Source organism: Buteo buteo, chromosome 21 (assembly GCF_964188355.1).
Source record: "Buteo buteo chromosome 21, bButBut1.hap1.1, whole genome shotgun sequence".
Lineage (NCBI taxonomy): Eukaryota > Metazoa > Chordata > Aves > Accipitriformes > Accipitridae > Buteo > Buteo buteo.
The window spans coordinates 25,125,906-25,153,483 of record NC_134191.1 but is presented as its reverse complement, the minus strand read 5'-3'; the positions used below and the strand labels follow the sequence as shown (position 1 = coordinate 25,153,483).

The window sequence follows — 27,578 nt, the reverse complement described above, 5'->3', positions numbered from 1 at the left end:
CAGATTTGGGCTCGCTTAGCTCTTCGCCTCTTTTTCTCTTGCTACAGAACACGTCTACAGATATCCACCAGATCCTTTTATAACAAGAAAAATGTGTCTAATTAATAAGCAAGGTGAGGGGTCCCTCTGAGTGTCGCCTGGAAGGGAATGCCTTGTGACCAACTCAACAAAAACTGTAATGAGGGGAAAAGTTTAGGAAAGCTTGTACTCATGCAGAAGTGAAATGCTTTGCCCAATATAACCTTTGTTTCCATTATTGGTACTTGCTTTTTCAATCAGAATAAAAGAACCGCTGATGGTGCCTTTTTATTCCCACAGCCTAGGATGTATGAAAATGGAAGCTAGCTTGAGTATGGGACCAAGAAAGGAACCAGAAGGATTGCCAGTGTAGATATAACTTGCAGGACCACAGTATAGGAAGGCTGAGTTGGATTTGTGACACAGTAAATATACTCCTTATTATCATCAAGTTATAATAGGGATTTGTTTGTGGTGACCAACTTTCAAAGGGTTAACTTGTACAGTTTAACTTTTTCAAAGTAAAGACTTTATGTAAAACAACTTTAGCTATCAGTGTTTGAATGGCATTGGTTTTTTCCTCTACTTAGGTTTGCATAAAGCTGGGCAACAACCTCCTGCTCATTTACTCCAAGGAGCAAAAATTCTCAATGGTGCTTTCAGGTCATGGACTAAAAAACAGGTAGGAGAAGAAGCGTGTTTTAATACTGTGTGTTTGTCAGGTTTGTCAGTCACTGGAACACAGAGCGAATGCTAGAACAAATAATATCGCCATAGCAAAACAGCTAATTCTAAAATCTTAAAGAGAAGGGACTGGGAGAACATGGAAGGAGGGCGATAGCTGGGATTTCATAGTGCCACATGAGGAGTCAGCAGAAAAAAAGGTACCACCAGAGTTTTAAAAAAGTCAGTTCTGCACACAGCCAAAAGGATGCTGAATGAATGTTCTCCCTGACAGAGCATTTCAATGTGCCAAATCAATTAAGCAGAGGTTGTGTATGCAAGTGAGGCCTAGAACAATGCGTCCATTTTTGTGTGCACAAGGTGCCCAGTTCCTGCAAATCAACACATTAATTGAGCCAGGAAATACATATTGGTTGGAGAGAAGGCTTAAAGGGATTTGCAGCCTGAATTTCCTGCTGCAGTCATTTCAGAAGTGTTATTCTTGCATGTGTTGCTCCTAAAGTTTTGGGGAATTAGCTGCAGGAGAGAGGCCATTCAATCATAAAACGTGAACAGGGGAGCTAGCAGCTTTAGCATTTTCAGACATTTTAAGAAGAGATGAGCAGCTGAGTACACAACATACTCAGTTAGGTCAGTTAGGTGGCTGTCCCAGATTTAAATGTAGTCAGGGACTTGGCTGCTCCTTACTGCAAAAAGACAGTGCTTGAGCCTGAATTCAGAATTGCTCCCTGGTTTCCTGTAGAAGGACTGACTGGTGTGGAAGCTCTCTTCTCCATGTCACTCTGCTTATTTTTTCCACTTGCATGCAGATGAGAAGTAGTGAGTCAAAGGAAGTCAGACTGTTTTGGCATTTGCGTAAAGTTGAACTTTGAATATCGTAACATGACATGTGAATGCAAATATTGTTAGTCCTGTCAGGGAGCTCCTAGACCACTCTGCTGACAAGGTATATGCCTATTATACTCACTGAAGACACCAGCCTAAGACAATCTCTCCTTGTAGATGTAGAAAAGGAATTTCTCACAGAATCTTATATAAGGGGGTGAGCAAAGTGATGTTACAGTTGTGAAAATGCAGTAATATCTGAAAAAGGCTATTGACACTGTTGTTCTCTCAGGACAACTGTTTACAATAACATCTAGAAGGGGGAAAAATATATTTTTACCTTATTTGGACTACTGATGCAGTCAGTATTGAATTCAGTACATAGGAAAAATATGGATGTGTCACTTAATGAGGTTTTTTTATATTTTTGCAAAAAACATGCACAGAAACAGCAGTCTGGCTTTGTTGTGTTTTAGGCTTTAGCAGAGCATGAAGATGAACTACCAGAAAACTTCAAACCAGCACAACTTATCAAGGACCTTGCCAAAGAAATAAGATTAAGTGAGGTTTGTGCTCTCTTCGTAATATTAACTATATGGGTCTTTTAATAGTCTAGGCTATAAAATGGATGAATTGAAATAAATGAATCTTTATTTCCCCCTCTCTTCATTAAAAGAATTCATGTGAGGTTTCGCAATAGGGGGTCTGCTCAGGACTCTTGTCTGTGGCTGACTTGCCACATGTTCTGGGCTCCTGTTTGCTTTCTCCTCAGCTTTACGCTGTGTCTGCCTTCCCTAAATCCTTCCCCCTCTACCTTCTCTTATCTAGACTGGCCACACTCCCCCATCCTTTTTTTTCTCTTTCACTTTACCTACTCCCTACCCAAAAATATGGTAGAACTCAAAGAACACTGTTGCCATCCCCATGGTCTTGCTCCCTATGTAGTATCCCCTCTTCCTTATGTTCATTGGTCTTGTCTATGACTTTGTCTGAGCTTGGGACTATTATTCTGTGCATTGTCCTGATAGGAGGCCTTGTTTTTGGCCAGCTTCTAGGCAGAGTTACTACAGCAGATGCGATAATAATTATAACACCCCCCCCCCCCAAAAAAAAACCCCAACCCCCCAAAAAAACAAGAAAGGAGGTTGCATGGACGTATCATCCATTTAGTCTGGTATCATATTCCACTTAGTGGGGATGTGTGACAATGCAAGGTGACAATAGCTAGTTCAGTTGTTTTAAGAAGATACTGTGTTACATTCCACCCCCTTTCTAACTATATCCAAAGGCCTCAAAATTGAAATCTATCTTGTCCTTTTATCCTCTTTGATGTAGTATATAAGTTTTCTGATTGTCAAAATGACAAGTTAAGCAGAAAATAATTTCTTTTTAATTAGTCAGACAGTGTTAATTTTAATTGGGCAGCTATTTACTGCTTATTTTTCCTGAGGGCATGAAACATGATTCTGCTACATTTATCACATCTGAATTAAATGGAAATGGTTTGTGCTCAAGCTGATTAGCATTTTAAACAAAAGACCATTAATTTTATACACTTGTTTGTATGGGCAGTCCATTTAACAGTCTTACCTGATGATAAAACCTGGTGAGAGTTACATTCCTTACGAAGCCACTGGAGTTTCTCCAGGCCAAACTTGTGCTGGAGCAATGTGGGGGCGGGAATTAGTGGTGAGCAGAGCGTTACGGTGGCATGTGGTGTGGTCTTCATGTCCTGGCCAGCCTGATCAGTGAATGCAGTCACCTCTTTACTGAAGGGAGGATCTTTGCGGTTTGTTTCCCCAAGGAAGGGAGGGTGCAGGTGAATATCTAATGTGAGACAGGTGGGTTTGAATGCCTTCTCATTTTGTGCTAAACTACAGAATGCTTCGAAAGCCAGCAAAGCAGACACGAGTGCCAACACAAATGCCGAGGAGATCTGTCCTGTGGAGAAGGAGGAGGCACCATCACCCGTCCAAGTGACGCCTCCACCCCCACCTGTAGAAAAGCTCCCTAAAAAAAAGATTCCCAAAACTGTGAAGACCCCCAAACAACTCAAGCCATCCAAACCCCCCAAACCTCCCAAGCCACCCAAACCCCCTAAGCCTCCCAAAACACCAAAAGTTAAGGGAGAAGGAAAAAAGAAAGGAAAGAAGGCAAAAGAAAGTCCACCACCAGCCATCCCGAATCTCGACTTGCTGGAGGCACACACAAAGGAGGCTTTGACAAAGATTGAGACGCCAAAGAAGGGGAAGGTGGGTCATATTTTAACCTCTTCCTGTTCTCTCAGCATAATAGGCATAAAATGACCCTTAGGTCTCATGAAAAAAATAATGTAAGCAACACAGTATGAAACCCTATCTCCACTGAAATAAGTGAAATTTTTTTAACTGCTAGCTTATCGCCCTTTTTTACCTGAGTGTTCGATTTGATTTGACTGCTTGGTTATTCATTTGATATGAAGCCTCCAAGAAACCTATTGATTCAGGCTGAGTCTGGCAAACTGCTGCCAGTTGCCTGCCCAAACAGAGGTGAGATGAAAATTAAAAGACATTTTTTAATGGCTTTTTTTTTGCCCCTAGAACTATTATATTCTTATTTCAAGTGTTATTAGCACTCGTGTGCATTTCCGTTATCAGTTATCAAAGATGAAGGAACTAGTTTCTAAAGCATCTTATTTACATGAGATTTTGCTCTAGAATGAGTGATTGAAGATAAAACAATAGTTTGCTTCCATTTTTGCCCATGTAGGACAAGTTTCATTTTGATGTCCTTTAATTTGATGTGAATTTTGCTGCTGACTTCAGTAGGGGCCAGGATTTCATTGAGGCACTGACAGAGTAATGTATTGTACGCTGTTTGTTAGAAGTATCCTTAAGTCTTTTCTAAAATGCTTCTGAATTTCCTAGTAGTTTGTATGCAGTTTGTGAAACCTGTCTGTGGAGCAATAGGCAGGGAGATTAGTATGTTTTTAGACTACTCTTGTATGTTGGTATATCAAGGAGAAATGCAGCTAGTCTTCTGCATTCTCTGAAGCAGCAATATTTGATTGAATCTCACATTTGGATTCAAAAAGAATGAATCAGAAGAGAAGTTTTCAAAAATGTATCATGTTATATTCCAGACAAAAAATGAGTTTCTGTAACATGCCAGAACTCCGTCCTCATTAAGAGTACATGCTGACTTTTTCCCCAGGCTGCAAAGAATGTTTTAAGTGTTCCCAATAAGGAAACTGCTAGTAAGCAGAATGAGGTGGAGAAGTTTGAAGTTCGAGAGCAAAATAAAAGCAAAACAGAAGCCAAATGGAAATATAAGGTAATGTCTCCTGTTAAATTCTGCTGATGATTCTGCCACATAGTGATAAATCAAGGGTGGAGAAATGTTCATAGGTCTACCTAAGCAGAGAGTACGAGGCACCAATTTTCAGTTCCCAGAGAAAAAATTTTGTGCAGAAAATGATCAAGTAATCACTGATAAAGGAGGGGGGGGCCAGGTTCTTCAAAAGTATATGCTGAATAGTCCATCTTCATCCTTAGTGAAGCAAGTGGGAACCCTGTTAATAGCGAGATTTTTCAGTGCTAATCTCTTTTGTAATTCTTACTTTAACATAGTTGTACTATAAGTCTGGAGTAGTTCCAGAGAAATCAATAACTAATGATGGCATAAAAGTAGAGTTAATGAAATCTGAATTATGCCACATGAATTAAAAGCTCGCCTTCCTGGAGGGCTAATGTAGGGTGAGTAAAATTCATTCATAGAATAATACATTTTTTCTCCAGGTCCCATTTAAAACAAGGTGACACTAGGCTTTCTCACAGAAATAGCTGTCTGCATTTTGCCTGCGTTGTGAACATCTAATGACAAAGGTGAACAAATTCCCCAAAACAAAACCAAAGTACCTGTTTTTTGCTGCAGGGAAACTACTAAGAATTATGAATCATTAACATTAGAGACATCTAAATTTTTTGTGTTACAGAAAGTCATGGTTAATGTGATTAGATCAATATGTACCGATTAATTCCACAGACAGTACAGCTTAGGAAAGTATTAAGGTGATGCTTAAAACATAATCAAAGGCTTCCATTGCACTGGATGACTTTGATATTAAATTATTAAATTCATAATTCAAGCTCTTCTGAAGGTGTGAAGGAAGCAAGTGGAGCCTGGGAATAAAATGCAGTTGTGTTTGCGAGGTTACAGGCACTGTGCAAGATTCTGTCCTTAGCCACACAGTCATGATGCTGATGAGCAGTGTGCTTAGCCTGTGCTCTGATTCACAAAATGTGTGTTTAGTATTTTACCTCAGTCCATACTAATTTAAGAGAGCAATATTTAAATTTGCCATCGTATTTGTGGCAGGCACTGCTTAAACTGGTGCTGAAGTGCTTCTTGAATGGGGCAAGTCCCTGACTAAAACCCATATTAGTCTATGGAAGAGTATAATCCTCTATTACTTACCACATTTGAGGGAACATATTTTTCTCTGCATATGGATCGATGGATTCTCTGAGGTTACCTAGGAATCTGAAATATCAACAACTCATTTAACTGATTTCATTGTTTTGGGTCTTTGGCCTTTCAGAACAGTAAACCTGATTCACTTCTAAAAATGGAAGAGGAACACAAATCAGAAAAGACACCTTTATCAGGAAATAAGGACAACAAATTTACATTCTCTTTCTCTAATAAGAAGTTACTTGGGTAAGCAAAAAATATGACAATACATATCAACTAAAAAAACAGATTAAAGTCATTATTTATGGCTTTTTATACAAGAAGGTGAAAATCTGCCTTTCTGGTCAATGTAGAATATACACTTATGGAAAAAGTTCTTTGCTCTAGAACTTGATTTTACCTAGAACCCAGCTTAATTTGCCATAACAACAAAGACCTATCTTTGAGGCTGGTAGTTTGCTTGAGAGTAGTGTCTTCAGTATTCAGGCAGTGCCTCATGTTTTGGCACTTTCTTAATAATTAAGTTATTTTAGGTGGATTTTGGGCAGATGCTATTCAGGGTACATTTTTAACAAACTGTTAAATGAACTCTGCATACCAAAATTCCATGCTGTGTGTGCATTATGCATATCATGATACACTTTGAGACAGCTTTAAATAATACAATGCTCATTTGAAGCCAACCAAGGCTACTCTAGTCAGCATCATATTTTGAGATACAAATTGTAGGTTCAGAAATGTGTTTGTAAAATTATTTGAATTGCTGTGGCACCTCTGAAAGTATTCAAGTTGACTGAGATTTCTGCATAAAGATACTCATTGTCTTCCTCTCTGTCAATTCACAAAATGCTTTCCATTCCAAGTGTTGTTACTGATTTGTAATTTTTTTTTCAGTTCAAAGGGAGTCAAAACCCAGCTGAATACTAGTGTGTTTGGATCACTGCAGAATTTTAAAGAAGACAAAGCAAAACCTGTACGAGATGAATATGAATATGTGTCAGATGATGGTGAACTAAAAATTGATGAGTTTCCAATCAGAAGGAAGAAAAACACTACAAAAAGAGAACTGCCTTGTAAGAATATTTCTTATTTTGTCTGTAACTGCACAACAAAGTCTTAGCTGTTGATTGTCCAAAACTAGTCTTTAAAATTTATGTGATTTATAATAAAGAAAGCCATATCTTAACTGTCAGTCAAATATAAGTGGATTACGAGTGCTGTTTTTTGAAGGGAAAAGAACCATGACTTTGTTTTTCTTTTCTTTTTTTTTTTAATTTAGTTTTATCCGATAAAAAAGACACTCTGCAGCACACTCCTGTTAAGAAGCCAAAGGTGGAGTCAGTATCATACAAGGTATGGTTATTATTGTACCTGTCACAAGCAAGCACCCATTGTATGTCTCTAACAGTATGTGGGGCAGTACTGTAATGGCAGCAGCAAAGCCTTCTCACAGGCTGTTGTCACATCCTCTCCTTCATTCTGCAGTTACAGTCTGCCCAGAATAGGTAGCATTCAGACATTGCCAGCACTAAGCACAATTTGGTACTGTGGCTTCAACTGCTTGTACATGATCAGGCCTGATGGGAAGCGTGTGGGGACCGTGACAGTTGTATCACAACACAAGAACAGGAGCAAGCCATAAGAAGGAATGGGAAGGGTCAGAAGGAGTTTTCTGTCATACCTGGCTTGATGTTTACATTGCTGACAGGCACAGGGGTCTGTCCAGCTCCCAACCTGTGTCTGCCCTCCTGTCTCCATGTGCGTTGAACACTGGTCATTAAATTCCCATGTTCATGTTTGACAGATGAAACTCAGAGTAATGCTACTACAATTGAACTGATGTCATTTGGCGTTTCACGTTATGTGAAGCCCTTAACACCTATTATGAAACAATTAAAGGTTTTGTTTGCTATCACTTAGCAGAGTCTGCCTCTGCCCTTACCGGCTTACATCTAGAATGCGCTTGACTCAGCATGATACTTTAGCATGTCCCTAACTTGAGGCAGTGTCAATGTGCCTGTTGGTAGCTTACTTTCAGGAAGCTGAACAGCACAGGTGTTAAGTTTGCTCTGTGTTAGCATTGAAGCTCAATCCTGGAAATTAAATGACATTAAAATTAAATGTTTTGCCCAACTGTGGTTAATACAAATTCATATTATAATATCTGAATAAGTCAGAAGAAGCAAAATAGCTTGTTAACACAGATCTGTAGTTGACTGAAATGTTTGGCCCTAAGAGCTAAGGAATCCTTTTCATCCTGGTTTGGCTCAGAGATATTCAAGAGCAAGTGCAGACCTCCTTGCCTGAGTCAGTAGTTGACATCTGGAGGCCGGTGCACAGAGAACAGGGGAAAACATGCTGGTATCTCACTGTGCGGAAGCATAAGGAGTGAGGCCAGTTCCTGCAGAGAACAGTGATTGGCAGTCTTAAGCAATAAGGGCTGGGACTTTAGGGGCCTGAAAGCAGGGCAGGAATGAGGGAGAAAAGTTGTTCTATTACACTCTCGACTACAGTGCATAGAGATATCAGCCCCAGAAAGAGTTAGATGCAGGTAGCTTCCTTCAGTGGCCTCAGATGCCACTGTTTATATGTGTCTATCCCATTTCTCTGTCACATCTTCCTGTTCTCTTGCAGTAGGGATGGCAGAAGTGGGTCTGTCCCTGTGTCTGAATTGGCTGTGTTAATAGTCTTGCAAGATACAGACCCATGCCCTGATGCATATCTGGGCTGACGGAGATACGGCCACACATTCACTTCTTTTGCTACATGGGTCATGGTCTCAAGAGCAGGAACACGGGCTGAGAAGGGAACACAGCACCTGGAAACACCACAGTTACAGTGGTTTGATCCCATGCACGGTATCAGATCTCAGAGCTGGTTCTCCAGGGTTGGAAGGGCAAAGAAAAACCTACCATGCCTACAGGCTGCAAGGAGACTGATTTTTACTGTGTACCTGGTTTTGTTTGTTTGTTTGTTTGTTTTTCTTTAATGAAAGCAAATTACGAATGCTAGCCCTGTGTCTTTGGAGGACCAGCAGGCTGCAGAAGTTATTGTGCTGTTCTTGTTGACTAATTCAGTGAGTTTCCGCTTTTTTGAGCCTTTTCCTTGTTTTTGCAGAGCGATGACTCGTCAGATGAAGATTTGCTTCACATTGACACAGAGGCAAAGCCAGGGCGCAATTCCAAAGTAAAGAAAGAGAGTGGAAGTTCAGCAGGAATTCTTGATCTTTTGCAGGCAAGCAAGGAAGTTGGGGGTTTAGAGTATAACACCAACAGGTATGCACCAAGGGATGTTTTTTCCTCTTACCCATAAACAAAAATTGCTCTCTTGTGATTTTGTGCATGTGTGTGAGAGAGAGAGAATGAATTTTGCAGCTCAGTAACTGCTTTTTCTCCAGTAAGCAAATTCTTCCTTTATCCTGTGATCTGGAGGGAGAGGTGGGAAAGTGTGTGGGAAAGATTTTGGTGGTATAATTTAAACAAATAGAGGCATTTCACATTTGTAAATGCTGAACATCCATTTTAGCAATAATACTATAATAGATGAATCATTCAGAAGGAAGAGACAGCTCAGTGAATGCAGCTTGAGGGCATGAATAATGTTTTTTTAATGTAGTAATAATGTAATAAAGTGATCTAAATGACCAGCATTCCTTCCATAAGGCATTGTGAGGTGCCATGCAGTTCCCCGAATGTCGAATGTTTGAAAGAAGAAAATAGGAAACCGTGTACCCTCCCTCACACCCCGGTCATCATTCTTCTCCCCACCAAAGTACATGGCTTGGAAAAATACACTCTTTTGTGGGTACTTGTATACCTGAAATGGAAGTGCTTGCCTGGGCTTGGTTGTGTTTCAAATGGGACCACTGTAGGTGGATGTTGAAGTTGACACTGGATGTTCTGGAATATGGTTATTAAGGCACAGCACTAGATCTTCTAGTAATCCAAACAGTGAGCAGTGAAAAGAAAAGCAAAATTGAAAAATATGGTTTATAGACTCAAATCCTGCAGTTCAGGACTGTCTGGAACAAGGGGGTTTTTTTGGGCCCATCTCAAAACAATTGTATGGGTTCACTACCTCCACTCTTCACAGGCCAAGTCTGATCTTGAACTACTGATAGAGAATTAGGTAATAGAAGCACGTATGTCATTTTGAAAGAAGCTAGCAGGACTTTTCACATATGGAAATATCTTGCTTAACTCAAACTTTAGGAAGAAATCCCTGGGAAGGGGTTTGGGGAGCATCAACTGACTTTATGGCTTCCATGCACAGAATGGCACTGTAGACATGAACTGCTATGTCTTATGCCCTGTGCTCCCTAGTAGTCTGCTGATTAAGTAGATCTTTGCTGCTGCAGTCTTAGCTGAATGATTTGTCCCCCGTCTGTAGAAAACCAGAGGTATTCACCTAAGCACTTTCAACTGCACCACGGGAAGTACAGCCTTGGTACTTTTGGAAGCTGTGGGCTCTTGGTAAATGGCTGGCACAAGTTTCTAGCCTCTAAATATGCCCGTTGTGCAAACGAAGGAATTATCCTCTGAAAGGTGAGAATGACAGGCTAGGTGTTGATGTGGGAAATGATCTGCAACATGCAGTAGGGCTATTCTTGTTTGGCATTTTAGTAAGCCAGTTACCATCTCCACTCTACCTTCATTTGAAAACCACCTTCACCAGGCAGGCAGGACATGTTGGTTCTTCAGGCTGGCTGCTTGAAGCAGCATTTATCCTACTCATGATTCATATAGCAGATGTTGCATGGAAGCAAGAGGTGTGTTGCACCATTTTATATGTGCAAAGCAGCAAAACCAATCATCTGCTTTGAGTAGTAAAGCCAAATACAACATTCAGTGGTTGCTGGGGTGCCCCAACAGCATCTTTTTTCCTCCCTGCTTTCTCTAGGTCTGCTTTGGTTATACAAAGCCACAGAACCTGTGGAGGAGAGAGAAGCAGCTGTAGGAGTGGTCTGAGAGTTGAGAACAGACTGGACAAAGAGAGACTGGTGCTGTCCTTCTCACCCGTGCTGTGCCCTTGCTGGGTGTTGGGTGTGCGTGACCCAGGAAAAGTGCAGCTTGCAAATTTGAAGGAATCTGTTAAAATGGAATGAGAAGGTCCCCTCAGAGAGGAAGATATTATCTAAACCTGGGAAAGATTGGAAGTTAAAAGCCATAACTGAGAATTCAAAAAGATATGCCTCATGGTCAAAGGGGAACATATGGAATAAGTTACCAAGGGAAAACATACAAGCAAATTTTAAAAGCAGTTTAAAAAAAAAAGATAGATTTTTTGATGTTAAGACAGAAGATGGAATTTTTTAAGGTTGCAGTGTGGTGACAGAGCTACAGAGAAATCTAAAGGAGGGAGTCTTGCTGAACCAGAAACATTTTCTGGTTCAACCTTCTCAATTTATTAGCCAATTGTCTCTTTCACAGCTTAGATGGTTGCAAGAGATTAAAGCATATTATATTGACTGTTGGGAAGTACCAAGCAGCTCTGTGAGAGACAGTCCTGCCTTTGTGCATCAACATTTAGAATTTATTACTTGTTGCAGCACAGTGACAGGGATCCTCATCTCTGTGTTGAACTGAGGTGTGCATGCAGAGTCTACTGTAAGAGTTCTCTTTTCATTCCTAATGGGGGTGAAAAAAGCCAATGATTTTAAAGTCAAGTAACATAGTCACTACATAACCTTAGAAGGCTTATCTTGACAAGGCTGCTATTTCTAGGGAAGAGATACAATCTCAGTTTAGTCCTGTTTTTCCTCCATTACTGCCTTCCCCCTAACAAGGAGTGGTTGATCAAAACAGCCAACCACCTCCTGTGATAGCAGAGGGTATGGGGAGAGGTACCCATGTGTCTGCAGCTCCCAGGAAATAGAATATTTTTTGTGGTCTGAGTTCAAGTGGGTCAGTGGTTCTAGATTTTCCTCATGTTTTGAGATTTGGCCCCAACTCTGCATGTGCTCTTCAAAAGAAATAATCACATTGGCATTTGTTGTCTGTTTGACTGTTCCTGTGAATTCCTTTTCCTTTCTGTGTTATGGTGCATAATGGAACTAGTGTTTGTGTTGAATTTACACTCACATTTGGCAGGTAATTAGACATGTCGGCAGGTAGTTAGGTGTTATCTAACTCTGGGAATAAAGTTGCCAGTGTAATATGACTCCCATGCTTGAAGTTTGGTATAAAATAAGAAAATTTATCAACCATTGTAAGAATTAAAAGAAATCTGCCTTGGCCATGTGTACACTACTAGCCATTCCATGTATAACATGGTTCGCTGCCTGCTTACAATGTGCACAAATTCAGGGGTAAGCGGAAAAACCAGGTTAAAGAAATGGTCCTCAAAGATTCTCTTCCTTGCTTGGGAGGTGTCTTTTGCCATCTGCAATGGGTTAAAACTGCTGCTCAGTAATGGAGTAGGACTCTGGCCTTTCATTTTTCCTCCTTTCAGCCTGGGCTCTGTACACAGTGTATTTGTAGACTTTGTGGTTTCTGAAATCAAAGTTGCAAATGCAGTCACGTAACTAAACTCTGCATGAATTACTACACTGTGTGTGGTAGTTCAGTGGGAATGTGTCATATCAATTTTGGCTCTTGTATAAACAATTAGGCTTTGGCAGTGTGCGTTGGAGCTTGATTGAAAAAAGCTCCCGATAAATGAAATTACTATGTTTCATTTCATAATTATGCTAGGCTTTTTAAATGGCCGTAACATGATTTTTTTAAAAAAATGGAAGAAACATGATATGCAAACATACTGTGTCGCAACATAATGCCAATGTGGTCATGTCTGACTCTCAGGAACAATTTCCATCTTTCTCTACTTGTAAGGCAGGTAAAGGGTAGGCATATGTATGCATTTATATATGTACATATATATATGAATGTATGTTCTGGATACTTCACGTAGCAGTAGTGCAGGTAGGCCTATGTGGAATCTCCTTTGCTCACACAGTGGTCTGTGCAGATGGGAGCCAGCTCTCAAGTGGGAAACATGGAGCCCTGTCAGACCAGTCCTGGCACTGCTGAACCCCAGCAGTAACTTAGGGAGCAGGTCAGGGCTTTTTTGTGGTAATGACCTTATCTGAATTGTGTGAAACTTTATTCTGTAAGATATTGGACTGTCATTTGCAGCTGACCAAACCAAATGCCCTGATGGCATTACCTAGATTGCTCTAGAGAGCTGCATCTCCTGTACTTGTGTCAGTGGTAGCAAGATGGGGAGACATGATGACAGAGGTCCTGCAGAAGGTCTGCTATAAATGTAGAGACAGTCTGAAAGAACTGAAATGGAATATGGAAAAAAGGTTGGAGGGACTGGTAGTCATGTGATCTTGAACTGTTCAAAATTATTTGTTGTTTCCAGGTGTGATTCAAGTATGGAAGGAAATACTGGTTTTGTACTTGAAATCATTTGAGTTCCATAGTTTTATACAACTGTGACTTCTCCAAAATACTGATAAGTCATTACTGTCTTGGCTCCACTTCTTCATTGTAGTTCATTTGCTTTTGGCCCCAGGGTGAGGGGAAATGCAGAAATGACAGGGAAATACTATCACAGAGAGAGGATGGTGATTTATTGCCTTCCCCTTACATGCACAACTGTTTTTCAGTGGTTCTTATTCGAAGCATTCCAGAGTAATGGCAGTTGGAAGGGTCCTCGGGAAGTCACCTAGTGCAGCTGCCTGCTCACAGCACAGCCAGCTGCAAGGTTTGGCCTGGTCGTTCAGGGCATTGCCCTGATAGGTTTTAAATATATTCAGGGATAGGCATTCTGTAGACTCTCTGTGTGAGCTGCTTGGCCACCCTCAGCAAGGACTTTTTCTTCCTGTGTTGGGTTGGGATTTCCCCTGCTGCAGCTTGCGACCACCGCCTTTCATCCTGTTGCTGTGCACCACCGAGAAGGGTCTGGCTCGGTCTTCTCTGTAACCCCATGAGATAGTTCTTGTTTCAGGTTAGTTCTTATTTCCATTTAGAAAATGTTCATTGGTTCCTGTGACTTTCCTTCGCCCTTATCTATTTTTTCCCCTAATGATAAGATGAGACTGGGCAATAGTTATTCAGAGACAAGGTAAGACATTAGTGAGCTTATTGTCTCTCATCTCTGCCTTGCCCTTCAGTGCCTCCAGCCATCTGTGTAGGCAACATGGAGAATGGGGAAGAAGCCACCCTTCAATGAGTAATATTCTGCTGAAATTAATAAATTCAATTTCTAAATATGGGGATATAGGTGAAAGCCTCAGTAATTGCTTATGAAAGGAAGGAGATGATCTGCCTAGAGATGTTGAACCCTCAGACAGAGATGGCAGTAGTAGAATTGGTTGTGAAAAGTGAGGCACCGGCTGCCTGCATGATATCCTCTCCTAGCTTCAGGGTGTTGGGATCGTTCCTGTGCCCAGACAGCACAGGGGCCAGCCTCAACTAGGGAGGTAAAACCTTAGTCTGTCTGTGCTGAATTGTGTGTATTCTTGTCACAATCACAGCTGTTTGCCTATTGCCACCTGCTCTGGAACATGCTGTCAGGGAAAGGATGCTCTTGCCAAGTCTAGGCGGTAAAGTAAAAGCCCCAAAACGTAGCCTGAAGGGATGCTTTATGCTCTCCTCCTTGATGAAGATAACCGCTAGCAACGGCAAGCTGTTCTGGGACACTGAGGCCCTGAGGCTTAAATACAACACAACAAATAGTTGCAGAGAACACTGTGTGTAGGGCGCAAAGCCATCTGTGCCATACAGACCAATGTCTTCTTCCTCAGGTTCCCACCGAGATGAGTTGCCCTTCCCTGCTCCTCATCACACTGCCCTAACCAGCACTTCAGGCTGGTCAGCCTTGGGGAGATTTTATTGGGGATGAGTTTTAACAGCAGATTTTCCCTTCTGTTACGGTGCTTCTCTGTGTTAATAACGTGAAAACGTGCTGCCAGTTTCAACTCTTGGGAGCAGCAGCAGAAAGGCAGTTGCTGATGATGACGATGCACGTGGCTCATTAGCAGGCTTCTGAGCTCAGGCTGCTCCGTGTGGGTGCAAGCTTGGCCTGTCCGGCTCTGTACCAGCTCAGCGTGGGCTGTGGGTGGGAGCTGGGCCTGGCATACCTCGGACTCGTCCTCCACAGCCCAGCCCTGTGGGTCATCCAGGCAGCCACCGTGCTGCTTTAGCCGTGCCTTTTTGGCCATCTGAGTGGTGCTTTTGCCTGTGGACCGTGCAGCAGCTGCATTGGGGTTTACTGCGCAGTGCTGGGTGTTGCAGGGGAACTGGCAGTTCCCAGTGTGGACCTCTTTCAGTTCCTGCACTATACGCAGCTGAAAATCACCAGATGCTTGCTAGGCAGCAAACGGTTATTGCAGTAAACTAATCTCTCAATCATGTGTCCTTGTCTTTAGAAGAGTAAAAGGAGACAATAAAATCCTGAAAAGGGAGGCTGTGCAAAATGCTGAAGTGGAGCCCCCTGCAAAAGGCACAAACTGCTACCAGTCAGTTTGTTAAAGTGTCTTTTTCTCCGTTCATCCAGAACATCATTTTTTAGCGAGAGGAAAGGAAAGCAAGGCTGCTAGGATTTGCAGAGCAGTGGCAGGGTCTGTGCTATCGCCAAGTGCCACCTCACTGTGTGTCTGAAGGGCCCTTGCCAGCCGGCTGCTAGGAAGGGAGCATGGGGGCAGAAGCACTCTGGCTGCTTTGCTCCTGCTCCCACACTCATTTAAATGTGTTTTAAGTCATGGTTGTGACTCACAGATAGTTTACTTTCATAAATGTTTTTTTTTAAATCATTGGTGAAGCTACAGAAAGGGGATATGGCCTTCCAGAGCTTAAAAATTGCTTCCTGATTCTTCTTGAATTTTTTTTGGCTTAGAAAGCTGAAATGCTTCTAATGAAAGTACACACAAGCACATGCCCTAATGAGAAACACTTTGTCCTGTGTGCAGCTCTGTCTTTATGAGACATTTCACCCACACATTCAGGTTGTGGTTTGACTCCCAGAACCACTGTTTTTGATCATATTCTACAATTTATTTGTTGAAGCTTGTGTTGCTTAAGGCAGTTCCTCTCTAATTTGCCCGTTTAGTGGTCAGTGCTTGATGGTCTGTTTGCAGTGTTTTGAGAGTCCGGTGTTTGCAAGAAACAGTTGGGGGAAAAAATTGAAAGAAAATATGTTCATTTCTTATAGATGGTGCAAAATGTGCCTTTGACAGGGAGAAAGAAGGCTAAGGCATCTGGCACGATAATGAAGGGATTAAAATGTCTCTTTCCTAAATAAGTTTTTCGTTGTTCTTCTGTTCGTTGAGTTGCTAGCTGCTAGCACCAGTCTTAGTTCATTTTGAGGATTATTTATAAATGCAATTAGTGCCCAGAAACTCCCATTATGTCTTGTATGTTACTCTATCTGGAGCCCTGTAATGGTTTAAAGTGGATTAAATTAAGATCAAGTAAGAGAAAGTGATGTGGTACTGCTAATTTACTTGGGAAATGCTGTATGTTAGTGGCTTCTATTGCATAACTGTAAAAAATATCATTACCACAGCAAGTTTTTTTGCATTCCACGATTTGCCAAAACTCTAGAGTTCTGGAAATATTTGATGATGTGTTCTGCCTGATGCAAAATTAATGTCTGGTGTTCTCTGACGGGATTATCATTCTTCTACATTCTTCTATATTGTGGGGAGGGTGCTTTCCCACCTTGCTAAGTGTACATGCCAGTCAGAATTACACATCATTTGACCTCAGCCTACTCTGTAAGAATGTAGTTCTTTCTGTAGTAGATGTGCCATGCCTGTTGACAACTGACAATAAAATACCAAAAAGCAAGTTCAAGTTTCCACCCACCCTGTAGTCCACCCATCCAGTCCGTATCTCTCCAGCATCTCCTGTAATCAATCCGTCCCACATCCACATCAGAAAACCCTCCCAATGCATTGCAGAAATCTCTTGAGTTGCTTGTGCCCTACCATGTTGCTCTTCCAGCAGATCCTGGAGTGGTGACAGCCCCCAGTGTGAACTGTGGCCCGTGATCATGAGCTTCCTTCCAGTTGTTCAAATTCTTCCTCTACTTGCTTGGCAGTATGTAGCAGAAGCCCACCATGACATCCCCCTCCAGTGCTGACCCATAAGCCCTCAGAGTTGGTAGTAGAGAGACACTGTGTTGTTGGGAATGCTGTTACGGGCTTTCACAAGTTACCTGACCCCTGTCCTCCCCCACCAGCGACAGCAGCCCCCAGGGAGCTGCCCATCACATGCCCAGCTGTGCAGCACACTGCTTCCTGGCTTCCGGGGCAGCAACTCCAAATCTAACGTGCTGTCTGTGATATTGCTGTTAGCATAAAAATAGCTGGTGTCACTTGTGGCGTGCCCAGCTGCTCAAAGGGCAGTAATCAGGAAATCTCTTCTAGCAACACCGTGCAGTGAAAGGAGTCAACTGTTTGTGAGGGGTTCGTGTTTTTCTGCGATCACTAATAGCTCTTGTATTTCTCAATGTTTTCCCGCAGTCAGCCACCTGCCTCACCCAGCACGCAAGAAGCAATCCAGGGCATGCTATCGATGGCAAACCTCCAGTCGTCAGAGTCCTGCCTCCAGACGTCATGGGGTACCAATCAGGCGAAAAATAATTCCATCTCCACACAAAACTCTAAAAAAACAGGTGGTGGCAGCAACAAAAATGCCGGCAAGCGGTTACTAAAGAAAAGCACAAAGAACAGTATTGACATTGAAGATTATGATGAAGACCAGGACCACTTAGATGCCTGTTTTAAAGATTCAGATTACGGTAAGTACAAACAAAGCAGTCTGAGTATGCGCCTGGGTATGCATGTACGTATTTGTGCACGTTTGCAAATACCCCCCATGTTTCTCATGATACATTTGCTCACTTTCTGTCACATTGAAATCGACTGGGTATTTTGGTAAGGAGGAGTGCAAACAACAAGAGGTCTGCACAGCAAAATTAAGCAAACACTGTATGATAGGTATACTGACTACACAGCCGGTGGTGATACAGGCATCCAGGTAGACTGTATTTGAGGCACGTCACAATCAGAAGATCTTAAGAAGCGTGGAAGCCCACTGAAACCGCAGCAGTCAGCCAAGAAACAGGAAACTGTCCCATCCATGTGTGTCAGGTACTGGTACTTATGACAGAAACGTCCTTGTCTGCACAATGACAATAAAATATCGAGCTAAGGTGAGCGAGAAGTTGAATTTGTACTTGGAAAAAGGATCCAATGCTATTTTCAGTGTTGGCAGGGAATGCAAGCACCTGAAGCAGAAATGGGCACAAAGCCAGTTTGCACCAGTTATATCGGTTCTGCCATAATAATCTGCAGGAGCATTTTTGAGTATAAGAAGTGAGGAAATGACGAGAAGTAATAATGTGAAGACTGACGGGGACTGGAATGCCTGAAGTCCCAAAGACGGCAAGAAGTTGGTAGAGGTGTATGCTGTGTAACGGGAGAGTCTGTGTGTGTGTTTAAGTCTCCCAGGCAAGCATGGCCATCAGAAATCATTTGTTACGATTGGAAAAGTGGAGTGTGCCTTTTCACATAATTAACAGAGATGCCGAGGCAAAATGGAGATGCTGTGATGTGTTGCAGAAGGCTGCCTGGCCATTTAGAGTACACTGCATGTGCTGAGATGCAGTGGTAGTGCTGGAAGGTGCTGTGGGAAAGGGCAGCTCCATGAAGCTGTTGGACAGGGGTGTGGTTTACAGACAGATGCCACGCATGAACAAGGCTCTGCTCTACTGAGGAGTGGATTTTCTCATTATGGGTCTGTGCTGCCAGTGAATGGAGAGTCTTTGTTGTGAGCAGGCTTGGTTTCCAGAGGCTCTGTGCCACATCTGATCAGCAGACTTCTAGTGTCAATGGCCAAATGCCACAGTAATGCCAAAATCACTCGTGATGTAACAAATGGCAACTGGCAAGAAAATCAAATGCATGTGAAAAAAAAATACAGAAACTTCATAATACAGGCTGGGACAAAGTTGAGACAGGTAAGTTGGTGTTTATCCCAGAGGCCTGTGAAGGGTCCTCTGGTAGAATGGTTCACGTTTGTCTTTTGGATACTCCCATTCTGTCTCATTTGTCTCTGCCTAACTGTGCAGGAGTCATATGGGCCAGGAAGGTGTGGTGCTGAATGAAGTGGTTGACTGACGTGTCTTCAGTAGCAGTCTAGCTTGAGATAAGAAAACCTGTTCATGTCTCTTCTAGCTGTGCTGCCACTCCACAGACAAGAGGAAGACTGATTTTTCCTGTCTGAGAAGTTCATCTGTGTGTCCTAAAAGTACCTGTCACAGTTTAATGACAGCAGCTTCCAAGTGTAGCGTGTGAATGAGAGCAGGAGAAAGTCCCCTGAGTGTTGCAGCTGTGTCACAACTCACTGGTACTTCTGGGGGACCTTGCTATTCCAGCTGTGATGCCTATAGTCACCACACCTGTACAGAACAAGTGTGCCTCTATGCAGGGTAGAGCTGTTTCCTACACTGAAACTATTGCCTTTGTTTCCTACTGTAGTTTACCCTTCTCTTGAATCAGATGAAGATAATCCAGTATTCAAATCCCGATCAAAGAAAAGGAAAAGTTCAGATGATGCCCCTTACAGTCCAACGGGTAAGTCCATATGGTCTCTGCTGCCCAGACTCAGGCCAAGTCCTGCAGGTCCCTAAGAAACTAGCCATTTTACAAGGAGTGTGGAAATTTTAAGACCAAAAGTAGCAATTTCTTTACCACATGAAGGATTAATCCTTTCCAGCACAGTGGAAGGTGGTATCATGCGCTGGGACTCATGCTGAGCAGTGTTAAGCCTTCCTCTGTCAATCAGTTGGCAGGCAAAAGTAATTCCTCCGTGGGTTTTTGGTTTATTTTTCTTCACGTTCCAGGTGATAGAACAATTGGTGGCCACCTTAGCAGTGGTATAACGGTGAAACCCCAGACAGCTGAGTAGCCATGGCTTTTAGGTGTTGACTGTGCAAAGAGTAATGAGAGAGAGTGTGGGAATAGTCTCCTCCAGGTTCAGCCAAAGCTGGTGGTCTGGAAGGTTGGTTTTGTTGCGACTCATGAGAGGCAGTGACAGGCCAGGGTGTCCTTAGACCCCTTTGATGTGGCCCACTAACGGGAGTCTCCACAGCTTGCTGTGTGTGTGACAAGCAGCCCGTGTCTCATCAGCACTGCATGTGCACCCCCAGCTGATGGGGCAGTGAACACTGTCCATTTGGAAATGATGCTGTAGTCTCTCATATCTGCAGTGTAGGCAGAAACCTCCCGTGGCTTTGGCTTCAGGTAGCTGCAGCTGCCAGTGAAGTTGCTCAGCTGTGTTACGTCTTTATTGGCAGCTTCTCCCCAAGCCACTGTGCCTGGAGGCTGTTGGCACCTCCTGCCTTCGCGCGCATCGTGGGGAAGAAAGGGCAGAGGCTGTGGCATCCCTGGCCCTCTCTGCTCAGGAGGGCAGAGCCTCGCTGCCCAGTGTGTGGTTATGCTGCTCACACGGGCACCTTCTGCACATCTCACTTGCATCTGCTTTCCTTGTAGCACGAGTTGGCCCCTCAGTGCCTCGACAAGACAGACCGGTGCGAGAGGGCACAAGAGTTGCCTCCATTGAAACTGGACTTGCCGCTGCTGCCGCGAAGTTGTCACAGCAGGTGAGGTTGCTTGAGAAGTAGTAGCTGTCAGGAAATGAAAGCCCTCTCCCCCAGCAGCAGTCATGCCCAAATAGCAGTGCAGTGCCCATCCTCCTCAGTGTTTATTCGTGCCAGTGACACAAGGCTCAGCAGTCTCAGGGGAGATAAATGGAATGAAAGTCCAATGGTGTCACAAAGTATGGGACAACACCGCAGCACAGAGCAGGCGATGTATTGGAAGTGTAGAGAAGTATGAGTGAGCGAGCGTAGCTACCAGGCTAAGACAGAAGGAGGCTGCCCGAAAGGAGCGTGCATGAACCGCATATCGATGTGTATTTGAGAGTCTGACTGGTGTGACTGACTTGTCTGTGGAAATCGGCTGCTGAGAAGCATAAGGATTTACTTCCAAAGATTTGGTGAACCATGGGTAGCTATGGGTCAGTTTAGCAAAGATACTGAGGCACTTCGGGTGTTGATAAGTGTTGTGTCACTGAAGAGGTCAGATAGATGCTAAGCACCTCATGCACATAGGCCCCACAAATGTGACATCGTGAGGTGTGAAGGTGACAAGGTCTGCTGGAGCAAGGTTGGTGAGACACCTTGGCAAGTTGCTGGAGATGCAGGTTTTGGTGGCATTGGGCTTCTGTGATGTGTACTGTTGAGTAGAAGAGCTCTAAGAATGGTAGCAGGGTTTCATCAAGAAGCGGACTGAAGGTAGGCAAGGGAAACAGGATGGTGACAGACCACTGTTCTCACGGTATGTATGTATAAGTGCGGTTACAGGTTGAGAGATAATGTGTGTGTCCTAGCAGGAAGCAGAGTCTGTGAAGCAGTGGGATGTTTAATATCCTCCATGCTATTGTGAAAGTGTATGAAGATACCTGAAGATAGGAGGTGCCAGTTTTTGTGGAACATCGAAAGATTTGTTCATGCAAAACCACGCTGGTCTCCCAAGGCAGGGTCATTTTGGTCCTGGCTGGCTCCTGCTCGCCGCAGTGTATGCAGAGTTAACAAACAAGGAAGCTCTGCACAAAGCGCATACGTAGATGCAAGAAAGGCAGACATGTGTGTGCAGCAGAGAGAGCTGTGAGCGAGATGGTATCCGAACAGACCCTGAGCAGTTTGTACATGGCAAACTTCGTGGGTTTTCGTTGTATCAGGACCCTAAGCAACGCCGCTGGCCCTTGCCGTAGCTAAAGGTCTTCCGGGGATTAATCTGAGCTTCATGTTTGTCATTTTAAAGGAGGAACAAAAAGGCAAGAAGAAAAAAAATACCAAAAAGAAGCTGTCAACCAACAACGCGAACAAACCGGCTCAGGAAGGCAGCTCGCCAGAGCCGAAGCTGGAGTCACATGCCAGCAGCCTCACAGATCACGAGTACACCGCAGGGGCCAGCACCTTTGGGGTCACCCAGCCTAACAGGGGATCGCAGCCGATGGCACCCGGTGTTTTCCTCACACAGAGGAGACCCTCATCATCCTCGCAGAACAATGCCTCCGCCAAAGGTACCAGGAAACGCCTGGGGTTATGGTGTAGGAATGGGGAAGGGTGAATTGGTCATGTAATCCGTGCCTTTTGCAGGGCCCTCACATGTTGTGTCTGCTGTGGGAATGTAGAAGTGCTTCGGCAGGTCAGATCTGGTCGGAGATAGGGACCATGGCCTTGGCTGTCCTGGCACTGGGGGCCCAAATATGCGTTTTGCTGCTGGGCTGATTGCTGCAGGGTGTGAAGCATCCCATGCTAGGAAGTACTCCTGAGCATGCCCCAAGGCTCCTGAGGAACACCTGCAGTGGTCACATCACAGTCCAGCCTGTCTGGTGAAGCCTTGTCCGGGGGAAGATGCATCCGTGAAGGCTGTTCTGCCCAGGGCTAGGTCAGGCACTGCTGTGTCTGGGTGGTGTTTGCACAGCAATACCAGTGCTGACATGTACGTGAGGACATCCTACCCAGCGGGTGTAGAGCAGTGCAAATCTGCAAACCTGTCTTGAGAGTTGCCACAAGGGAGCAGAGGAATATCAAACCTTGGGAGTAACACAGCTACATAACCAAAGCCAAGAGGGAGGAAGAGGTCGCTTGTTTTCTGCTGTAGGGAAAGCATTACAAAGCTGAGGCTGTCCTGGAGTCTGGGCTAGGACCTCCTCATCTCTGCTTGAACTTTGCTCAGGAAGTGTGACAGAGGCAGGTGTATGGGACAGGCACAGCGCAGTGTGAAGATTAAGTGAGCGGCCCCACTGGGAGTGGCCCCGAGATAAAAAGTGAGGCAACGTGGCAGATGTTTCCCGCATTCCCCTATGTTTGTAGTGGGGCAAATTAGAGGTAGTGCAGTGTCGTGGCAAACGGTAGAACATCAAGGCAGCTTGAATGGGCCATACAGGAGGGCGTGCATAGCCCATGGTAGGTGCTAGGGTCCTGCCAGGAGCTGGTAATACCTGTGGCTGTCTGCAGAACCAGAGTGGAATGAACGTTTTTGCCTGGAATTGTGTCTGTGGTGAAATGGTTGCATTAGTGAAACAGGTCCGAGCCAGTGGAAGATGTAATGGGAAGAGGAGTGCTGAATGGAGCTGAACCCCAGTCTGGCCAGTGAGGTGGGCGGCCCAGTCAGGGCATCGTGAAGGGAGCCTGACCAGGCACGTGGATCACACCTTGTCCGTGGTGTAGCTCAGTCCTCAAAGGAGGGAAGGAGCTATGTGCCAAGAAAGCGAGTGGCTGACCTTTCAGGGAGCGGAGCACTTTCAGGACCTCCTGTGCAGGGTTTTGGGACAGCTGGGGGCACCAAGGGGACTTCAGGGTGTCTTGCTGCATGGAGCACAGGAGAGTCCTGAGCCTGGGGACTACCAGACTGGGCATCACTGGGAATGAAGGAACTGTGGAAGGAGATGGTGGGATGAAGCAGAACTAGGGAGCTCCAGGACTTCCTCAGGGAAGGTCTCTCAGTCTTAAAAGAGTGAGGCGAAAGGATGAGAAATGAGGAAACTTCCTATGGAAAGTGTCACCCACACTGTCGTGGTCTATAAGGCTGGGGCAGATGGGAAAAGTGGAGAGGAGCTGAGTCTCTGCAGGTATCACACACGAGTGCACCAATGGCGGCATGATGGGAAGAGAAAAGGCTGCGTGGGTTTGTGTTGTGCCCAGCAGTCCCAGGTGCCTTGGTGACCGGGGGAGTTTCTGGCCATAAAGTGGTAGCTGGGCGAGCGGTGGGGCAGCGAGCAGCTGTGGTAGGTGCACCAGTCCCAGGACCAGTATGCGGGGAGCGCAGACCTCACTGAACCACACAGCTCACGAGCAAGGGCCTGGGCTCGTGGTGGTGTCCTCTCATCGGTATGGGGACAGGGAACATTGTCCACTTCGGGTGTGTTGTAGTGCCTTGCTGCTAGCTTGAATCTGTAGGAAGGAGGGGTGTGTGCGTGTGTGTGTGTGTGCGCGTGCAAATTTTCAGTGTCCTGGCGAGGCTGGGTGCAGGTGGTCTTTCTAGTGCTAGGGGAAGAGAGGGCAAGAAGAAATGCGGAGCAGCTGTGGTACACGTGTCGGTCTCAGTGCGGTGGGCAAGGGACCAGGCATCCCGGGGGCAGTGCTTGGCCCAGGACTGAAGGTGGCACGCGAGCTCAGCATCCCTGTGCCACAGGTTTCCCTTAGAGGATGGCAGAGAGGTGCCCAGAGATCCCTGGGGAGTGTGGGGTGCCTGCGTGTGTGCGCAGCCTCTCCCGTGAGGCATCGCGGAGCGGGACGGCGCTGGCGTGGCTGCGTTCGGACTGTCACCCTGCGGGCAAAGAGGTCACCCGTGAGCAGTTAGCCAGGCCGGGTGAGGGCACAGGGTGGCAGGGCTGGCACTGTGGAGGCCCGAGGAGCCCCAGCAGAGAAGGGATGAGACGAGCCTTCCCCCCCCCGAGCGGGGTGTGCTCAGAGGGATGCGGCCCCGGCCGCGGCGGTGCGGGTTCTCCGGAGGCCGTGCCCCCCCGCCGAGCCCTGTCTGATGGCTGGCTGGGGGGGGGAGCCCCCACGCTTGAGGGGTGGTCGTGGCCTTGGAGGTGCTGGGCGGGGGTGGGAGGGGAAGGCAGGGCTGGCGGCGGGGCAGCCCGGAGGGGCGCCGGGGGAAGGAGGCAGGCGGTGCGGGGCCCGAGGGGTCACGGCTGCGGGGCGGGAGCGGGCCCTCACCCCGGTCCCCCCCGCTCTCCTTCCAGGAAAGCGCACGAAGAAGGGGATGGCCACGGCCAAGCAGCGGCTCGGCAAGATCCTGAAGATCCACCGGAACGGGAAGCTGCTGCTCTAGCGGCGGGGCCGGCGGGCAGCCCGGAGGCGCCGCGCCCCGGGGACGCTGCCGCTCGACTCTCGGCCACCACGACAGTAATCCCTTTAACTTTCAGCGGTCGGAGTGTACAGAATCCTGCTATAAATATTTTTTAATATAGATGTCCTTTCTCAGAGTGCTGAGAGTGACTAGCCGCAAAAAGTTAATACTAACCCCGGCCGCGGAGGAGCGTGCCGCTGCCCCGGCCCCGGCCCCGGCCCTCGAGCGCAGCCGCCGGCGCAGCAGCGGCGAGGCGGGAAGGCGCCGGGCCGGGCCGCGCCTCTCCCCGCCCGGCGAGGGGGCGGCAGCGGCCCGTGTCGGGCGGCGCTGCCGGGCGCTCGGAGCGGGCCGGGGCCGGCGGGGGCCGGCGGGGGCCGCGGGGGCCGGGGCCGGGGCCGTTGGGGCGAGGCGGGGGCCGCGGGGCGGCGGCGGCGGCCGTTGGGCCGTGAGGCGTTGTTGGGCCGTGAGGCGTTGGGCGCGTTTCTCAGGCAACCCCCCGTCGCCCTGTGTAGCTGCGTTTCCCGAGGCATCCTTTTCCTAGAATGTAGCTTGTACATAGCTTTTGGAATAACCACCGCCGGTTTTTTATAAGGGGAAAGTCTCTCCGGGGCGCCGCCCGCCGGTACCAGCTCTTTGCGTAACTTCTTGTACGAGGAGGGAGACAGTTATTTTACTAGCACCTTGTGGAGTGTTTCCGTGTTTTGTGACGATGTAATTTATTAATGTTTGTAGCTTTTTATATTTGTACATTTCTTATGGGCTTTGTTTATATACACACATTACCGGGGCGCGGCGCCCGCGGGGAACCAGAGCCACCCGCGGCCGTGGGCGAGGGCCGCGAGGGCCGCGCCGGCCTGGGCGTCGCGCTGGCTTTTTTTATTATGATTATTATTAGTAGTATTATTATTTTTTCGCGACATGTACATTTCTAACAAAGTTTATCGTGGCTATCTATCTATGACGGTGTTTTATTTACCGATTCATATCAAATGCTCTTGTATCGAGTTCACGAAATCTAAGTAAACCTAGAGCAAAGTTTAAAAAAAGAAAAAAAAAGGAAAAAAAAAAAGAAAGCAAAGTAAACTATTTCAGGTTTTGTACACAACCGCCTGGGCCTGGCCTTTTTGTGGGGTCGGCGAGGGGCAGTGCGTGGGCTCGGTGGGGGAGCAGAGGCAGCCGCCGGGGTCCCTGCGGGTGGGTGGGAGGAGCGGGCAGGGACCCGCCGCAGGTGGAGGAGGGCAGACAGCCTGGCATGGCGCTCTGCCCTCCTCAGCCCGCTCCCGCAGCAGGAGCAGGCAGATGGGGGGCTCCGCTGCCCCTTTGCAGGCACACCACTGGGTGCTAAGCCTGTGCCCCATCTGCTACCCGAAACCCCTACCAAGACCTCTGCTTACTGTAGCACGACGAGAAGCCCCGGCTAATTTGGCATGGCCTTGAGTGTCCTGGTAAGATACCCCATGGTCCGCCTAGACATGTCCACCCACCGCCCAGCTCTGCTCTCATCATCCACCTCCCTTGGACAAGCACACACACTGGTTTCCCTCTGTTTCCCCCCTCCATCTTGGAGGTCACCAGGTGCTACAGGCTCTCCCATTCTTTTCACCCGCTGAAACGTCAGGTATCTCACGATTTACTTTGAGCCGTTTCTCCAGATTGACCCTCCTGTCCCTGGGGCCGTTTTCCAGATACTCCTTGGTTATCACAAGCGGGACTGAACATGATACCCGTAGACATGCGCAACCGCTGCTGCTCCTGCAGTTCTCTTTCCTAACTCAAGGCTGTTCACATGTCCCACACCTAGGCTGCTGCCTAGCACTTGGCCACATTATGCTGGCAGTGACACGAGCCAACCACAGCCTGCACAGAGTTACCCGTTAGCCCTTCTGACGGCCCCAGCAGGCTCAAGGTTAGCGTTGCAGAGTCCTCTACCTAGAGGTAAGCATGATGAGGCCTCAAACCCCAATCATGTCGTATTTGCTTACTAGATGACAATGGGATGGGATAATATGGAGCTTTTCACTGGCCACATCTCTTCAAACAGGTTGCCTTTTGATGAAGTGTCATTGTAAGTAATTCTTTAAGAAAGACAGAAGGCCAGGTGTGCTGTTGAGGGATTGTTTCCTTTCTGGGAGGCTTTGCCTCTGAGATGCCTACAACACCGTGTGTCTGTCCTGGGTCTCTGATGATGCACAGCAGGCCATGTGTGTGCAGGAGGTTGCCTGATACTATGTGCAGTACGAGGCATTGCAAAACTCATCCCAGCTAGATGTTGTCAGCTTTCAAAGCAGGCAGCCAGTGGTGACACGTGGTCAGCGGATGAAGACAGTGTTCCCCAGGGGAAGGCTCTGACAACCCATTTGGACTGAGGAGTCTGAAGGAAGGCTGGGAAGTTACTTTCAGCCAAGGGTAAGCTTTTGGCCAAGGACAGCATTACAAGTGTACACAGGGGCCAAGGGAATGTTCCTGTGGGGAACAGGGCATTGGGGTGGATGTACCAAAAGAGGCAGCAGTTTGATCCTCTCTCGTTGCCTTCCAGCAAAGAACTTATCAAATGTTGGCCGATAGCTCCTTGCAAAGTCACAGGCCAAAACAGTAGTGCTTGGATAGACAGAGCTTCCCACTACATGAGCTCCCAATCACATCTAGTTCCCACCTTTACTCAGGTGGGAACTCCCTGCAAGAGCTGGGAAACGACTGCCAGCAGGGATGTGCCCTGCCT

The 27,578-nt window shown here is 46.2% G+C and overlaps 1 protein-coding gene across 3 annotated transcripts in view; it reads left to right on the top strand.

Annotated features, from left to right (window-relative positions):
• The window catches only part of PHF2 (PHD finger protein 2), an 87,439-nt gene extending 61,475 nt beyond the window's left edge, over positions 1–25,964 (top strand). For 2 of the 3 annotated variants that reach the window (XM_075053365.1, XM_075053366.1), the window contains exons 10-22: positions 609–700; positions 2,004–2,093; positions 3,408–3,779; positions 4,720–4,839; positions 6,107–6,225; positions 6,874–7,052; positions 7,259–7,332; positions 9,097–9,254; positions 17,453–17,730; positions 19,472–19,567; positions 20,486–20,595; positions 21,818–22,079; positions 24,753–25,964. In XM_075053365.1, the coding sequence (XP_074909466.1) occupies positions 609–700; positions 2,004–2,093; positions 3,408–3,779; positions 4,720–4,839; positions 6,107–6,225; positions 6,874–7,052; positions 7,259–7,332; positions 9,097–9,254; positions 17,453–17,730; positions 19,472–19,567; positions 20,486–20,595; positions 21,818–22,079; positions 24,753–24,841 (2,039 nt within the window). In that variant the 3' untranslated portion in view covers positions 24,842–25,964. The remainder of the gene's footprint in view (positions 1–608; positions 701–2,003; positions 2,094–3,407; positions 3,780–4,719; positions 4,840–6,106; positions 6,226–6,873; positions 7,053–7,258; positions 7,333–9,096; positions 9,255–17,452; positions 17,731–19,471; positions 19,568–20,485; positions 20,596–21,817; positions 22,080–24,752) is intronic. The other variant, XM_075053368.1, reaches the window with a different exon arrangement.
• Positions 25,965–27,578: the final 1,614 nt, after the last annotated feature.